Consider the following 18,381-nt stretch of genomic DNA (forward strand, 5'->3'; position numbering starts at 1 on the left):
TGGTTCTAGGCTCTGGTTTTCTGGTTTCTTCGGTGCGGGTTCTGGTTTGCAGTTTTTTTGGTGCATTTCGAGAGATTCTAGTTATGGCTAACAACTCCAACTCAGAAGTCTTTCAAACTCGGTTTACAGGGAAGAATTATGCTGCCTGGGAGTTTCAGTTTCAACTTTTTGTCATGGGAAAGGAGTTGTGGGGTCATGTTGATGGGAGTGATCCAGCACCTACCGATCCTACGACGTTGGTTCAATGGAAGGTGAAAGATGCTCGCGTGATGACTTGGATTCTTGGGTCTATTGATCCACTGCTTATACTCAATTTAAGGCCGCATAAGACGGCTAAATCGATGTGGGAGTACTTGAAAAAGGTATATCATCACGATCATTCCGCTTGGCAATTTCAGTTGGAAACTGATCTTGCTGCCTATTCCCAAGGTACACTCTGTTCAGGAATATTTCTGTGGTTTTCAGAATCTTTGGGCTGAGTTTTTCGACATTGTGTATGTTGACGTGTCGGCCGAGTCCCTCTCTGCTGTTCAAGCAGTCCATGAAGCTAGCAAAAGAGACCAGTTTTTAATGAAACTAAGGCCAGAATTTGAGTCTATTCGCTCCAACCTGATGCATAAGGATCCTTCACCATCTCTTGGTGTGTGTTTTGGAGCACTTCTTCGAGAGGAACGTCTTCTTACTCAATCTTCGCTTCCGCAAGAGAATGCTGTCGCATACATTGCTCAAGGCAAAGGGAGGGTTCGAGATATGCATACAGTTCAGTGCTACAGTTGCAAAGATTATGGGCATATTGTTGGCCATTGTGCTAAAAAGTTCTGCATTACTGTAAACAGAAGGGGCACATCATCAAAGAATGCCCAACACATCCTCAAAACCGACCCGTGAATGCTTATCATGCTACTGCTACTGGCCACACTTCGGATGGGGTAACCAGCACTCAAAATCTCGCTCCACTGTCATCTTCCACTGCTGCTACACCTACCCTTATACCAGAAATGGTGCAGCATTTGATTGTATCGGCATTTTCCACTTTAGGGCTGCAAAGTAAGGGTACTATACCCTCTCAATCTTGGCTTGTTGACTCCGCTGCATCCAATCACATGACCAGTTCTCCTGATATGCTTAGCAATGTTCGTAAGTACACTGGTTCTTCTAATATTCAAGTTGCTAATAGCCATCGTTTACCGATTACTGGGGTTGGTGATATCGCACCATCACTTACTAATATTTTTGTATCACTTGGGCTTTCTATGAGTCTTATCTCAGTTGGACAATTAGGGGATGATAATTACAATGTTCAGTTTTCTCATGATGGTTGTCATGTGTAGGATCCGGTGTCGGGGAAGACAATAGCGAAGGGGCCTAAAGTTGGGAGACTGTTTCCATTATACATTTCCATTCCTAGTATCATTTCTTTGGCTTGTACTACTGTCTTCAATAATTGTGAAGTATGGCACAAACATTTAGGCCATCCAAACAATGTTGTTTTATCTCATTTGCTAAATTCTAGTTCGTTGGGAAAAAAGATTCTTCTTTACCTCATGCTTTGTCTTTTGATTGTTCTACGTGTAAAATCGGAAAAAGTAAGATTCTTCCCTTCCCTTCTTCCGGGAGTAGGACAAAGAATTCCTTTGACCTTGTTCATAGTGATGTATGAGGCATTACTCCTGTCATTTCTCATGCTCATTATAAATATTCTGTGACATTCATAGATGACTATAGTCGGTATACTTGGGTATATTTTCTGCGCCATAATTCTGAAGTCTTTGCTGTTTTCAAATCGTTTTTAGCATATGTTGAGAATCAATTTACCACTAGCATTAAGACTTTACGATCTGATTCTGGTGGAGAATGTCTCATGAATTTCTCGAATTTCTTCGTCACAAAGGAATTGTTTCTCACCGCTCGTGTCCTTATGCGCCTCAACAGAATGGCGTGGTTGAGCACGAAAATCGACATTTGTTAGATGTCTCTAGGACCTTGTTGCTTGCATCTTCTGTTCCTCCTAAATTTTGGGTTGAAGCTTTAGCTACAACTGTATATTTGATTAATAGGTTGCCTTCTAAAGTGCTAAATTTCGACTCTCCATACTATCGTCTGCATAAACAACACCTAGCTTTCTTGACTTACACACTTTTGGCTGTGTCTGTTTTGTGCATCTACCTCCGCATCAACGTCACAAGCTCTGTGCGCAATCTGTGAAATGTGTCTTTATGGGATATAACTTGTCTCAAAAAGGATTTGTGTGCTATGATGCTTCATCCAATAAATTTCATATATATCGTAATGTCGTTTTCGTTGAGCATCAATATTTCTTGCCTAGTTCTATTACATCATCTCCTGCAGTTTCTGTTCTTCCTCACTTTGATGATTTGATGTGCCCTCCTGAACGCTTCAAGCCTGGTTTTGTGTATGAATGCCGTCGACCAACTCTACCCCTTCTTGAGTCTGATCTGCCACCTGATCCCGTTTTGCGTCCTCCTCGACAATCTGGCCGTACTTCTCATCAACCGGATATGTATGGTTTCCCTCATACCTCCTTCACGGCTACCTTATCAACTGTGTCGATTCCTAATTCCTACTCACAAGCCGATAAACATGAGTGTTGGAGAAAGGCTATGCAGGAAGAACTTCAAGCTCTTCAAGAAAATCAGACTTGGGAGATGGTCCCTTGTCCTTCTCATGTCAAGCTAATTGGGTGTGAGTGGGTTTTTTCTGTGAAACTTCGGCCTGATGGGTCTGTAGACCATTATAAGGCTCGTTTGGTTGCCCTTGGTAACCGCCAGGAGTATGGAGTTGACTATGAGGAGACCTTTGCTCCTGTCGCTAAAATGACCACTGTGCGTACTATTATTGCCATTGTAGCCTCTCAGGGATGGTCCCTTTGCCAGATGGATGTGAAGAACGCATTTCTTCACGGTGATTTACAGGAAGATGTTTACATGACACCTCCTCCTGGCCTCTGCTTGTCGTCGACGTCAAATGTGTGTAAACTGAAGTGCTCTCTGTATGGTTTGAAATAGGCTCCCCGGGCTTGGTTTGATCAGTTCTGGGCTACCTTCGATTTTCTTTCATCCAAAGCCAGTATGATTCTTCGTTGTTTCTTCGTACGACTTCTGTTGATATCGTTCTTCTTCTGGTTTATGTCGACGACTTTGTAATCACTGAGACTGATTCTGCCCTCATGATCAACTCAAGAAGCATCTTCATGATTCATTCCATATGAAGGATCTTGGTCCTCTCCGGTATTTCCTCGGTTTGGAAGTTCAGTTCTATTCCTCTGGGGTTTTCCTGCATCAGCATAAATATACGGAGGACTTGATTTCCTTGTCTGGTTTGTAGGACTCCTCTTCAATGGATAACCCTTTGGAAGTGAATGTCAAGTATCGACGTGAGAAGGGGGAATCTCCTTCTTGATCCCATGGTGTTTCGATAGTTAGTTGGTAATCTCAATTATCTCACTATTTCACGGCCTGACATCTCCTTTGTTGTCTAGCAAGTCGGTCATTTTATGTAGTCTCCTCGCCACCTTCATCTTGCCGCGGTCCGCCGAATTATTCGATATCTCTGGGGTTCCTCTCACCGTGGCTTGTTCTTCTCTATTGGTACTCTTCGCCTTGTGGCTTTTAGTGATGCTGACTGGGCAGGATGTCATGATACTCACCGGTTTGTCACCGGGTGGTGTATGTTTCTTGGTGATTCACTCATCTCTTGGAAGAGTAAGAAACAGGATAGTGTTTCCAAATCTTCAATCGAGTCCGAGTACCGTGCCATGTCGGTAGCCTGTTCAGAGATTATGTGGCTCCTTGGCTTACTTGCTGAAATAGGTTTTCCTCAGTCTACTCCCACTCCTCTTCATGCTGATAATACGAGTGCTATTCAGATCGCTACCAATCCCGTCTATCACGAGCGTACCAAACATATTGAGGTGGACTTCCATTCTATTCGGGAAGCTGTTGATACTCGGGTCATCTCTCTTCCACATGTCTTAAGCGACCTTCAGATAGCGGACGTCTTCACCAAAGCTATGACACGACTACGTCATCAGCTTCTTGTTAGCAAATTGATGCTTCTTGATCGACCAACATCAATTTGAGGGGGGGTGTTAGTAGGATAGAGAACAAACTTACCATAAATTGTTCTACATTTATTTAGGAAATAAATCTATCAAACCTACCATATATTGTTGTATAGTTATTTAAGAAACAGATCTGTAAATATCTTTCCTGAATTAGGAGTCAATACTTAATGTTAGGAGATGCTGTAATTAGGGAATATTGTAATTAAGGGATATTTTGTTGTAATTAAGGGATATATTGTAATTAGGGAAAATGATTTCTATATAAGAAAAGGACCACTTGATTGAGGGTCATTGAGCAAATCTGACACCCGCGAGGGGCATCATGATCACTATGACCCAGATGCGTGACTCCTCCATGGAGTTAGAATAGAGGCCCCTACGTTTGATGGCCACTTGGATCCTAAAGCTTTTCTAGATTGGTTGGCGGATATGGACCACTATTAAGTGGTATGACATATCGGATGCCGTCAAGTCCGATTTGCCAAGATGAAGCTTGTGGGCCAAGCAAAGAGGTTTTAAGCTAATGTGGAGCGAAAGAAAGAAAGGTCGAGGGAGCCCCCAATAGTCTACTGGGGAAAAATGAAAGAAACTCTTAAGGAAAAGTACCTCCCTTTCTCCTATCACTTGAGGTTGGTTGAAGAATAGCAGTTTCTTTGACAAGGTTCCATGAGTGTGGCTGAATACATTGAGAAGTTCGAAGAGTACTTAACCCGGTGTGAAGTTGATGAGGATCCCGTACTTATTCTTACTCGATTTAAGACGGGCCTCCGTTCTGACATTAGGAGAGAGTTGCTCACCAATGACATAGACACTCTTGAACAGATATATCAAGTAGTGTTGGAGGTCGAACAATACCTCAAAACACCTGTGGTAAGGCGGTTTGAGCCTCGCGATTCTTGCGCTAAGGTTAACCCTTCTGGGGCTAAGCCTAGCACTGGATATCAATGCAAGCCTTCTAGTAGTGTTCAATCTGGGCCCAAGGATGATAAGGGTAAAGGAGTTGTCGGGTCTAGCTCCCGCAAAAGTGATGTGACTAGGTGTTTTAGTTGTCAGGGGTTTAGTCACTTTGCCCACCAGTGTGACACGAGAGAGGGCATCAAGGTGTTCCTTATTGATGGACAAGTAGACGTAGTGCACCCAGAAAGTGACGGTGAGGAGGAAGAATATGAGGCAACAGAAACCCTTAGTGATGAGGAAGAGGGAGTGCAAGAGTTTGTGACCCTTGCAGTTGTGCGTCACGCCTTTGCATAAACAAATAATACCGACGATTGGCGCCGTAACATGACCCTCTATACTCACGCAAAATGTCGTAATAAGAGCTGCAAGATGATCGTGGATAGTGGTAGTTGTACCAACGTGGCATCAACTGGCATTGTGAGCTGTTTGGGCTTGAAGCTTGAAGCCCATCCTCAACCCTATAGAGTGTCTTGGGTTGATGAAACTTTCAGTCCAGTCTCACACCGTTGTCTTGTTCCTATTCAGTTTGGATCATATAAAGCCACACTTTGGTGTGATGTTGTTCCCAGGAAGCCTATTGATTTTTTTCCCATGTCCCTGTCCCATAGGTCATCAGAGTCTATAGTCCTTTGCACATCACATTCATTCATCACATTAATATTAGTAATGAACATTACAAAATTTCTGCAAACCAACACAAACGATTTAAGGAATTCAATGTAGGGGACTCTATGATGGTCTGCATCAGGCCAAATCGGTACCCTTAGAGAGCCGTTCGTAAATTGCACGCGTGTAGTGCTGGACCATTCAAAATTATAAAACGAAACGGTCTCAATGCGTATGTGGTAGATCTTCCACCTTCCATGGGAATTAGTTCCACATTCAATGTGGATGATCTAGTTGCATTTCAAGGGACCAATGATACATTGTCCAGCCTTATACCAAACCTTCCTGATTCCTCAGACCTTTCCCTTGATTCATGGCCTCTTCTCGACCCATCTTCCCAGCCTCTACCTCCCATACTTACCCTTCCCACACCTAGAGAGGAGATAGAGGATATTCTGGACCATTAGATAGTATCGACATCGGATGGTGGATTTCAAAATTTCCTGGTCAAGTGGAAGTCACGCTTGTTAGTTGGATAGACAACAAACTTACCATAAATAAATTGTACAGTTATTTAGGAAACAGATCTGTAAATATCTTTCCTGAATTAGGGGATATAGATGCTGTAATTAGGTGATATTATGCTGTAATTAAGGGATATAAATGCTGCTGTAATTAGGGGATATAGATGCTGTAATTAGGTGATATTATGCTGTAATTAGGGGATATAGATTCTGTAATTAGGAGATATTATGCTGTAACTAGGAGTTATTATGCTGTAATTAGGGGATACTGTAATTAAGGGATATATTGTAATTAGGGAAAATGATTTCTATATAAGAAAAGGACCACTCGATTGAGGGTCATTGAGCAAATCTGACATGGTTTCAGAGCCACTCTCTGAATCAACCTTGTCTTTGGTCCAATTTTCGTGGTTCTAGGCTTTGGTTTTCTGGTTTCTTAGGTGTTGGTTATGGTTTGCAGTTTTTTTGGTGCATTTCGAGAGATTCTAGTTATGGCTAACAACTCCAACTCAGAAGTCTTTCAAACTCGGTTTACAGGGAAGAATTATGTTGTTTGGGAGTTTCAGTTTCAACTTTTTGTCATGGAAAAGGAGTTGTGGGGGCATGTTGATGGGAGTGATTCAGCACCTACCGATCCTACGACGTTGGTTCAATGGAGGGTGAAAGATGCTCGCGTGATGACTTGGATTCTTGGGTCTATTGATCCACTACTTACACTCAATTTAAGGCCGCACAAGACGGCTAAATCGATGTGGGAGTACGTGAAAAAGGTCTATCATCACGATCATTCCGCCTGGCAATTTCAATTGGAAACTGATCTTACTGCCTATTCCCAAGGTACACTCTCTGTTCAGGAATATTTCTGTGGTTTTCAGAATGTTTGGGCTGAGTTTTCCGACATTGTGTATGCCAACGTGTCGGCCGAGTCCCTCTTTGCTGTTCAAGCAGTCCATGAAGTTAGCAAAAGAGACCAGTTTTTAATGAAACTAAGGCCAAAATTCGAGTCTATTCGCTCCAACTTGATGCACAGGGATCCTTCACCATCTCTTGACGTGTGTTTTGGAGCACTTCTTCGAGAGGAACAACGTCTTCTTACTCAATCTTCGCTTCCGCAAGAGAATGTTGTCGCATACGCTGCTCAAGGCAAAGGGAGGGTTCGAGACATGCGTATAGTTCAGTGCTACAGTTGTAAAGATTATGGGCATATTGCTGCCCATTGTGCTAAAAAGTTCTGCAGCTACTGTAAACAGAAGGAGCACATCATCAAAGAATGCCCAACATGTCCTCAAAACCGACCCGTGAATGCTTATCATGCTTCTGCTACTAGCCACACTTCGGATGGGGTAACCAGCACTCAAAATCTCGCTCTAGTGTCATCTTCCACTGCTGCTACACCTGCCCTTACATCAGAAATGGTGCAGCAAATGATTGTATCGGCATTTTCCGCTTTAGGGCTGTAAGGTAAGGGTACTATACGTACTATACCCTCTCAATCTTGGCTTGTTGACACTACTGCCTCCAATCACATGACCAGTTCTCCTAATATGCTTAGCAATATTCGTAAGTACACTGGTTCTTCTAATATTCAAGTTGCTAATGGCCATCGTTTACCGATTACTGGGGTTGTGATATCGCACCATCACTTACTAATATTTTTGTATCACCTGGGCTTTCTACGAGTCTTATCTCGGTTGGACAATTAGTGGATGATAATTACAATGTTCAGTTTTCTCGGGATGGTTATCATGTGCAAGATCCGGTTTCGGGGAAGACAATAGCGAAGGGGCCTAAAGTTGGGAGACTGTTTCCATTATACTTTTCCATTCCTAGTATCATTTCTTTGGCTTGTACTACTGTCTCTAATAATTGTGAAGTATGGCACAAACATTTAGGCCATCCAAACAATGTTGTTTTATCTCATTTGCTGAATTCTGGTTCGTTGGGGAAAAAAAAAGATTCTTCTTTGCCTCATGCTTTGTCTTTTGATTGTTCTACGTGTAAAATCGGAAAAAGTAAGATTCTTCCCTTCCCTTCTTCCGGGAGTAGGGCAAAGAATTGCTTTGACCTTGTTCATATTGATATATGGGGCATTACTCCTGTCATTTCTCATGCTCATTATAAATATTTTGTGACATTCATAGATGACCCTAGTCGGCATACTTGGGTATATTTTCTGCGCTATAAGTCTGAAGCCTTTGATGTTTTCAAATCATTTCTAACATATGTTGATAATCGATTTACTACTAGCATTAAGACTTTATGATCTGATTCTGGTGGAGAATGTCTCATGAATTTCTTGAGTTTCTTCGTCACAAAGGAATTATTTCTCATTGCTCGTGTCCTTATACACCTCAACAGAATGGCATGGCCGAGCGCAAAAATCGACATTTGTTAGATGTTGCTAGGACCTTGTTACTTGTATCTTCTGTTCCTCCTAAATTTTGGGTTGAAGCTTTAGCTACAGCAGTATATTTGATTATTAGGTTGCCTTTTAAAGTGCTAAATTTCGACTCTCCATACTATCGCCTGCAGAAACAGCACCCCAGCTTTCTTAACTTACACCCTTTTGGCTGTCTATTTTGTGCATCTACCTCCGCGTCAACGTCACCTCTCTGCGCAATCTGTGAAATGTGTCTTTATGGGATATAACTTATCTCAAAAAGGATTTGTGTGCTATGATGCTTCTTCCAATAAATTTTATATATCTCGTAATGTCATTTTCTTTGAGCATCAATATTTCTTTCCTAGTTTTATTACATCATCTTTTGCAGTTTCTGTTCTTCCTCACTTTGATGATTTGATGTGCGCTCCTGAACACTTCAAGCCTGGTTTTGTGTATGAACGCCGTCGACCAACTCTACCCCTTCCTGAGTCTGATCTACCACCTGATCCCGTTTTGCACCCTCCTTGACTATGAGGAGACCTTTGCTCCTGTCGTTAAAATGACCACTGTGCGTACTATTATTGCCATTGTAGCCTCTCAGGGATGGTCCCTTTGCCAGATGGATGTGAAGAACGTATTTATTCACGGTGATTTACAGGAAGATGTTTACATGACACCTCCTCCTGGCCTCTACTCGTCGCCGACGTCGAATGTGTGTAAGCTGAAGCACTCTCTGTATGGTTTGAAACAAGCTCCCCGGACTTGGTCTGATAAGTTCCGGGTTACCTTTGATTTTCTTTCATCCAAAGCTAATATGATTCTTCGTTCTTTCTTCATACGACTTCTGTTGGTATCTTTCTTCTTCTGGTTTATGTCGACGACATTATCATCACTGAGACTGATTCTGCCCTCATTGATCAACTCAAGTAGCATATTCATGATTCATTCCATATGAAGGATTTGGTTCTCTTCGGTATTTCCTCGGTTTGGAAGTTTAGTCCGATTCCTCTGGGGTTTTCCTGCATCAGCATAAATACACGGAGGACTTGATTTCCTTGTCTGGTTTGTAGGACTCCTCTTCCGTGGATACCCCTTTGGAAGTGAATGTCAAGTATCGACGTGAAGAGGGGAATCTCCTTCCTGATCTCATGGTGTTTCGATAGTTAGTTGGTAGTCTCAATTATCTCACTCTTACACAGCCTGACATCTCCTATGTTGTCTAGCAAGTCAGTCAATTTATGCAGTCTCCTCACCACCTTCATCTTACCGCAGTCCACCGAATTATTCGATATCTCCGGGGTTCCTCTCACCGTGGCTTGTTCTTCTCTACTGGTACTCCTCTTCGCCTTGTGCCTTTTAGTGATGCTAACTGGGTAGGATGTCCTGATACTCGCTGGTCTGTCACCGAGTGCTGTATGTTTCGTGGTGATTCACTTATCTCTTAGAAGAGTAAGAAACAGGATCGTGTTTCCAAATCTTCGACGGAGTCCGAGTACCGTGCCATGTCAGCAGCCTACTCGGAGATTATGTGGCTCCATGGCTTACTTGCTGAAATAGGTTTTCTTCAGTCTACTCCCACCCCTCTTCATGTTGATAATACGAGTGCTATTCAGATCGCTACCAATCCTGTCTATCACGAGCGTACCAAACATATTGAGATGGACTGCCATTCTATTCGGGAAGCTGTTGATATTCGGGTTATCTCTCTTCCACATGTCTTAAGCAACCTTTAGATAGCGGATGTCTTCATCAAAACTATGACACAACTACGTCATCAGTTTCTTGTTAACAAATTGATGCTTCTTGATCGACCAACATCAATTTGAGGGGGGATGTTAGTAGGATAGACAACAAACTTATCATAAATAAATTGTACAGTTATTTAGGAAGCAGATCTGTAAATATCTTTCCTAAATTAGGGGATATAGATGCTGTAATTAGGTGATATTATGCTATAATTAAGGAATATAGATGCTACTGTAATTAAGGGATATAGATGCTGTAATTAGGTGATATTATGTTGTAATTAGGGGGTATAGATGTTGTAATTAGGAGATATTATGCTGTAATTACGGGATATAGATGTTGCTGTAATTAGGAGATATTATGTTGTAATTAGGGGATACTGTAATTAAGGGATATATTGTAATTAGGGAAAATGATTTCTATATAAGAAAAGGACCACTCGATTGAGGGTCATTGAGCAAATCTGACAACGCTCAACTTCAAACAGTGCGTGGCTCACTGAGGAGGAGCTTCAGAGACTTGATCCTGACATCTTGGAGCGGTTCAGGAGTTTAGTTTTGCCAGTGGAGAAATCTTTGTAGTCAAGGAGAGTTGATGGGGATATCATGCGCATGCGCACACCCCCCACCCTATGCACGTACTCAAGGAAGAGGAAGGCCTCACTATTGATCTGGATCGTCGACGACATCTATGGAGGACCTCTTAGCTAGGGGGCTGTGCTATGGAGCATTGGAGTGGACCCGATCATCATAGAGATTCCACCATTGGATCTCATGATCGTGGCCCACTACCCTAGATGATTTAAGATTTTGAGTTTTGGTTATTATTGTTATTAGAAACATCATGAACGGTTTTGATTGTGTTGATTAGTTGTTATTTTTGTTACTTCGTCTCTAAGTAATAGTGTGCGCACATGGCACGGCTTTTGGGGTTCAGGGTTTTCTTATAAATAGGTAACCCCATTTAGGTTTTTTTCCATTGAAGTTTATGAATAAAATTCTGCGTTTTTTCTTCTCTATTCCTCGGAGTTGAAGAAGCTAATTAGGTGCGAAACCTACCCTTCCTTGAAGGTCTAATTACCATGGTGCGAAGCCACAACCATCTCAAATCGTCCCCACTTCCTAAACCCCACATCCATCATCTCCCACAGCCTTCCCATCTTCAGATTTATCCTTCTTTTTTTTTTGCACCCAAATTCTCCTTTACCACAGATTTTCATATTCTAGCTCTCCAGGGGGCCGAAACTTCTGCGAAGCACCACTCACACACCGGACCGCGGATCGATATGAAACTGGGCGTGAGGGTGGACCTCCCCTAGCCAACCAATCCCTAGCTGACCGTTTCCAATTTCGTGGGCCCTACACACGTGCGGACAGGAACCAACGCACATGCGTCTAGGTTGGGCTGTTGTCCACACGGGTGGACTATTTCAGGTTATTCTCTCTCCCCTATTTCACTCCTCTCTCGCCTTAAATCCCTAACCCTAACCTTAGATAATCCCAAATTCCAAATTTTCTAACTTTTGCAAACCCTGGACTTTCCCGAATTGAAACATGGTGAATCTCTTGAATTGAGAGAACAATTCTTTGCAAGAGTGGATGAATCTACCATTATATGGCATTGTTTGGTTTATAATTTTATTTGATCCAGTCCTAACGTGTGTGGGCTTGGACCCCTGTAAATTCCCCTTGTTAAATGTTTGATCGTATGTGGGACGTAGAATTTTGTGATTGTTTAAATTAGTATGATCTAACACTTGAAATCTTGCATGTCATATTTAATTTCATGTCCTGCATCATTCCTTTTTCCCAAAATTACCAAACCCTAGTTCTTCACATTCTTCAATTAAGCCCAAATCCTTACATTCCCTCCATCCAATACCTTAATTCCCTTGTCCTAGTACCTAAACCCTTTAATCCATTTACCCAAATTTCCCCATTAACCTTAATTCCAAGTTTTTCCTAATTTTCCTAAACCCTAATTTCACCATTGGTAGTATTAGATCTTCCCCTTTTAAATAGGCTTTACCCTATGCTATTTGGATATTCCTACATCCATTAGATCCTAGTTTTCCTTATTTAATGATCTTGTAGGATGATGCTTAGTAACTTAGGCTATAATTATGCATGATCTTCTCTTCGGATTTTGTATTTGTGATAACAAGTGTTTTGTTTTTTTATTACTTAAATTAATTTTGCTGATTGATCTCACACAATATTTGAGTTCATGCATTGGTCCTAAATCATTTTGCTTGTTCAGGACAATAAAGTGTGAATGCTAGGTTTTGGACATATTAATATTGAGGTCATTCTTAAGAGCGATATCTAAGCAGTCCTTTCAGACTTCTCTAGTGTTGTACTCCACAAAACCTTATCCTTGCACTTGTGGAATTATTTTCTTAGGATGTTTTGACTATTATTGTTGTTTCATTCTGTATTGTAGGTTTAGTGTTATCTATGTTAGCTCCAATGCACTTGCTGTGCAGAACTTTTAAGCTGCTTTTAATTATTCCATGTTGTTTGCTTATTGTTTGCAGCGTGCTAGTGACAATTCTTACTCATCTCATCTAAAACAAGAAACAGGAACTTTGGTATGTCAAGAGTGACCTATAAATTGCATAGAATTTCTCTTTGATATTTGTCAAGAAGAGAATATCGTTTATTTGATAAATTAATATGATAATCTTAAAATGATAATTTTATTCGGTATAATAATTGAAAAAATTTGCACTCTGCAGTTTGTTTTCTTCACTGGTGGGATCGTATTTCTGACCCTTGTTATAAATGGATCAACTACACAGTTTATCCTGCATCTTTTGGGTATGGATAAGCTGTCAGCGGCAAAGGTAAAAATTTGTTTCCCAGAACACTAATGGAAATTTCTATCACCCTTAGGATATACAGACTGCATGGAATATATAATGTTGAAACATCATGTTCATGGAAAAAAGATTTATTCTGTTCTTGGCACATCGGGTTATGCCGAACTCTATAGCAGATTTATTCCGTTCTTGGCACATCGGTGGCCTGGGGAGAAAAGACCTCCATAGATTGATGGTTGCGTTACTAGCTGTTATCTGGTCTCTTTGGGCTGAGAGAAATGCCCGATGTTTTTGTAACAGAAGCAGCTAGTCTTTGGGGGTTATTTGTAAAGTTAAAGCAGTATATAAGGGAGTGGGTGCCTTAATTGGCTCAGTTGTATTCTTCTTGCTTTTCCTTTGTTTGTATATTCTCTGTTCTCCTTTTTGCCTTGTGGCCTAATAATAATATAACAGTACCTTTTGAAGAAAAAAAAAATCATGTTCATGGAGATATCCATTCCCTATTCGCAAGGTATGCGTTTGGATGAAATTCCTTGCCTCTTTGACAACAAAGGGACAAGTGAACAACACCTGAAGTAAGAATGATGCCTCTGTAAGATCATTTTTGGATCTAATTGGAGGCATTCGTTTGTACTAACCATATAATTATTCTAGACACATCACCTAATTATTCGACAATGTTTTAATATCTGACAATTTTCGCACTATAAATTATGAGTACTGTCAGATTTATTTCGGGACGACAACTAAAGAGATTTCAAGGACAGATGACCTAATCAAGTTTGGCATAAGGACAGATGACCTAATCAAGTATGCATAAGCTTACTCAGTCTTTATTGCTATTAATAGACTTCGAAACAAAAGCATAGGTTGCACTCCTTGAATCAAGAAAATAATGGCCACAATCTTCCCGACGACCACCAAACCTCTTCTAAGTTTTTGGATCTTGTATAACTCAGTGAGGGATAAAACATAACACAATAATTTAATTGATTTGTCAAGGCACTCATGAATAACAAGTTTAAGGGAAAAGAAGGAACATGAATAACTGACGATTAGTGTTTTAAATAGCGTGGCGTTTGGCCCTCTATAGCATGTAGCGTAAGCTACACAATCCTTAATAATTTTAATTAAAATAATAGAAAAAATGATAAAATTTACAAAATGCATAATTTATATGAGTTCTTGACTATGAATCTGGATCATCAACCACTTATTTCCATACAAAATCTCTCTATCTCTCTCTCTATCTCTCTCTCTACAAAATCGCTCTCTCTCTCTCTCTCTGCCTTTAGACATCTCTAAGTGTGAATTCTTTTCTTTTCTTTTCTTTTTTCTTTTTTAATTGAAACACCACAAATTCATGATATAGACGACAATTTGGATGGTCCGGATTGATCTAAGTGCTCTATCTACGATATGGACCATAATTTAGATGGTCCAGATTAGTGTAATGTAGTGCCATGTGTCGTAGGTATAAGTCATCACCATTTAAAAATAGGTGTTAAACTAAAATAGAAAAAACACTTTAAAAAAATGAGATTTCAGGTAGCTTATGCTATCCATGCTACACACTGCGCAACAATACATGTAGCGTATGCTACATGCACTGTAGCTTACGCTACCAGGGAATTATGCTACTTGCGTATGCTACGTAGCGTTTTCGCTACGCTACGCTACAGCACTACTGAAAACATGGCTGACAGTATGGATACATACTCTGAAAGACAATAGGTTCCTTTTCTAATATTGCTAGAAATTGAAGAATATGAGAAGTAACCATTTTTTGCACCAGTCATGTGAAGAGATGCTCCTAAATAATGCATGATGTGTATGGAGATTGAGAAACATGATTGGCAGATGAAATATGCCTAGTTGCTCCCCTAGTGTATCAGAAGGAAAAAGGCTTTAGGAGCTGCTTATTGTTGCTGAAGATCACTGATGGTTTTAACCCTTGGGTCATGATTAAAACTGCTGGAATCCTGCGACCCTAAATAATAAGCATTTTGGTAATTGGCTTTGATCGGAATTCCTTTGGGCAAAGACTTGGGTTTAAATCCAGCATTGTTCTCGCAGGTGCCACGTTTTCCCACCAAGGGAGCATCTTATATGTAGGCAGGTTATATCCTTTTCCAAGTCCTTATCGTTTGAATGGTTTAGAATCGACTGCCAAGGTAGATCACTTTGGAATAATGGAACTGCTCCTAATAGAGTGGCCTGGCAACTAGCTTTACGCCGAATGTAATTCTGCGCAGATTCTAAAGGGGGTTAAGGAATCCCTCCTGGGAACTTGTACACACTGTAGCCCAAAATCAAGATGGAACCCAGCCAAAAATTAAAAAAATTCTTAATTGCTCCAGTTGTTCCTTGATATCTTTTGATTTGAGGGTAATGGCTTGACAATGCTCCACTTCTTCCCATTTTTACATAATTCTGCAAAGTACTTTTCTGAAGATAGGCATTCTCCATATGAAGCTGATAGAGATGAGCCTGTTCGTGTTGTTAAGAGTATGTCTTTGCGACTGTATCCGAATCTCTTTTGTTATCCTTAAAACAATCATCCGTGACTTATCTTCAGTGGCATTGAGGGCAATAACCTTGACATGACAGTCGGATTCTCACTTTCCCAATCATCATGGGATTTATCATTTACTGGAGATTCTTTCTTTCTTTCTTCGTTTTTTTTTTTTTTTTTTTTTTTTTTTTTTGAAAGGTTTTCTTTTTTGTTCCCCGTTATAAATCCAAGATTATTTCTGGCTCCATTGAACATTTTTTTCAGATTGACTGTTCCAGGTAATTTGTGCCATTCAGTCTGATCGGCAGTGATCACAAGTATGAGATGATTATTGTCCCATCATCATCTGGACTACTTGGTCACCATTAGATCTCTCCACCATCTCTTAAAATGTGGAAAATACACCTAAAATAAAGACAGATCTGACCTGCAGACCCCACTACATCTGCCAGTGGCCCTGCAGAAATTAATGATGAAGAGAGACCAGCTGGACCTGTTGATGATGCCAATAGATCCTGTTGGGTTTTATGATGCTGGTTGGTTATATTGTGGGTGCCAGATGGGTCGATGGTCTAAACCGAGAGGAGCTGAAAGCTTTTGTGTATTTGAGACAACCCAAAGGGGTTGAATATATAGAGATTACAGCATCTATACAAGGAAAGAAATAAAATCAGAATCATCTACCTATGGAAAACCAACTATATAAGGTATGCTAGCTATACAAGGTATATCTCAGTCTATCTAACATCCCCCCTCAAACTAATGCGGGTCATCGACAAGTAATAGTTTGCCAACGAGAAATGAGTGACGTGCAGAAGTTAGGGACTTGGTGAAAATGTCTGCAATCTGATCATGGGATGCAACATGTGGTAGAGAAATGAGCCCAGACTGAAATTTCTCACGGATGAAGTGACAGTCAACTTCAATATGCTTCGTCCGTTCATGAAAAACCGGGTTAGAGGCAATCTGAATGGCACTGAGATTATCAACATGGAGTGGAGTAGGATTCTGCATAGGAATGCCCAAGTCGGAAAGAAGTCCACGTAACCAAACAAGCTCACTACACGCAGCAGACATCGCTCGATACTCGACTTCTGTGCTTGATTTGGAAACAGTGGCCTGCTTCTTATACTTCCAAGAGATGAGAGAAGTGCCGAGAAAAACACAGTAGCCAGTGGTAGATCTTCGTGTGAGAGCCCAACCAGCCCAATCAGCATTCAAATAAGCACGAAGGTCCAGAGTAGCCGTGGAGGAGAAGAACAGTGATCGATCTAGAGTTCCAAGTAGGTACCGTATGATGTGTAACACCGCAGTCATATGAAGAGTCCGATGGCAGAAACAAACTGACTGACGACTTGGACAGCATAGGCAATATCAGGGCGAGTCATAGTTAAGTAAACCAGACTCCCAACCAAACGACGGTATAAGTCGGGCTGTGCAAGTAGATCACCATCGTCGCGGCCATAATGAATGTTAAGTTCTAAGGGAGTCTGAACTGTTTTCTGATCTGTCAATGATGCCAAAGCGAGAAGATCCTTGGCATATTTACGCTGGCTGACCAGGATCCCACGTTTAGAACGTGAAATTTCAAGCCCAAGAAAGTATGTGAGATGGCCGAGGTCTTTCATCTTGAAGGAGGATTGCAGAACTTCCTTTAAAGCCAAGATGCCAGCAGTATCGCTACCAGTCAGTAGGGGGTCGTCAACATAGACCAGAACAATGACAATTCCGTGAGCAGTGATGCGCAAAAATAAGGATGGGTCATGACCACTTTGAGTAAAGCCAACACCCGTAACAACATCGTGAAAGCATTGGAACCATGCCCGAGGTGCCTGTTTGAGGCCGTACAGGGCTTTCTTTAGACGACATACCTTATTTTCAGGGATTAAGGAGCTAGGAGGAGGTTTCAAATACAAGGTTTCTTGAAGATCTCCATGAAGAAAGGCATTTTTCACATCCATCTGAGCGAGTGGCCATGAGCGAACAGAAGATATAGCCAGAAGAGTACGAACAGTTTTCATCTTGGCCACGGGAGCGAAACTCTCATCATAATCAATTCCGTATTCCTGTTTGTATCCCTGAGCGACAAGTCGAGCCTTGTATCGATCCAATGATCCATCGGACTTGAGTTTGACCGAATAAATCCATTTGCTACCAATTAGTGTTGAGGGTCAAATATTGCATATCAGACCCATTTATTACATAGATTTACACACATGATACCGCTTAATGGCCTGATTAATCGTGTTTATAATGCAGAGTGTATGTACGAGCCTGGACCGAAAAGGGTGCTTAAAGCATGGATTTAACGCTCTAATGAGACCAAAGCGTGGGACGGACTCCAGAGACCCAAGATCAACAGAATTACACATCAGGGACCCAAGAAAATCAAGGTGGATCTGTACGTGGTCGACGTGAGTAAACCTGCAACGGACGAGGGAGAGTACTTGAGGCTAACGGAATTTCTGGAAAGGCAATTAGACCAAGAGAGTTTGGAGTGTGCGGAGGAGGAAGAGATGAATGAAAAGTAATGTGCTCAAGAAAAATAACATGTTATGAAACCCGAACACGACGAGAAACCGGATCATAACATCGAAAACCCTTCTGAGTTTCTCCAAATCCTAAGTACGTACATTTGACTGATTTTGGAGATAGTTTGTTACGTTCACGTGAAGCCAAGTGAACATAACAGATACAACCAAAAACACGAAATGTGGAATATGCGGGAAAGTGAGAACAGAGTAA

General features: G+C 41.2%; 1 protein-coding gene across 1 annotated transcript in view; it reads left to right on the forward strand.

Annotated features, from left to right (window-relative positions):
- The window catches only part of LOC131251626 (sodium/hydrogen exchanger 8-like), a 177,469-nt gene that overhangs the window by 102,504 nt on the left and 56,584 nt on the right, over positions 1–18,381 (forward strand). Inside the window, exons 13-14 of the mRNA XM_058252463.1 lie at positions 12,837–12,890; positions 13,038–13,145. Of these exons, the coding sequence (XP_058108446.1) occupies positions 12,837–12,890; positions 13,038–13,145 (162 nt within the window). The remainder of the gene's footprint in view (positions 1–12,836; positions 12,891–13,037; positions 13,146–18,381) is intronic.

Source organism: Magnolia sinica, chromosome 7 (assembly GCF_029962835.1).
Source record: "Magnolia sinica isolate HGM2019 chromosome 7, MsV1, whole genome shotgun sequence".
In the NCBI taxonomy this organism is placed as follows: Eukaryota; Viridiplantae; Streptophyta; class Magnoliopsida; order Magnoliales; family Magnoliaceae; genus Magnolia; species Magnolia sinica.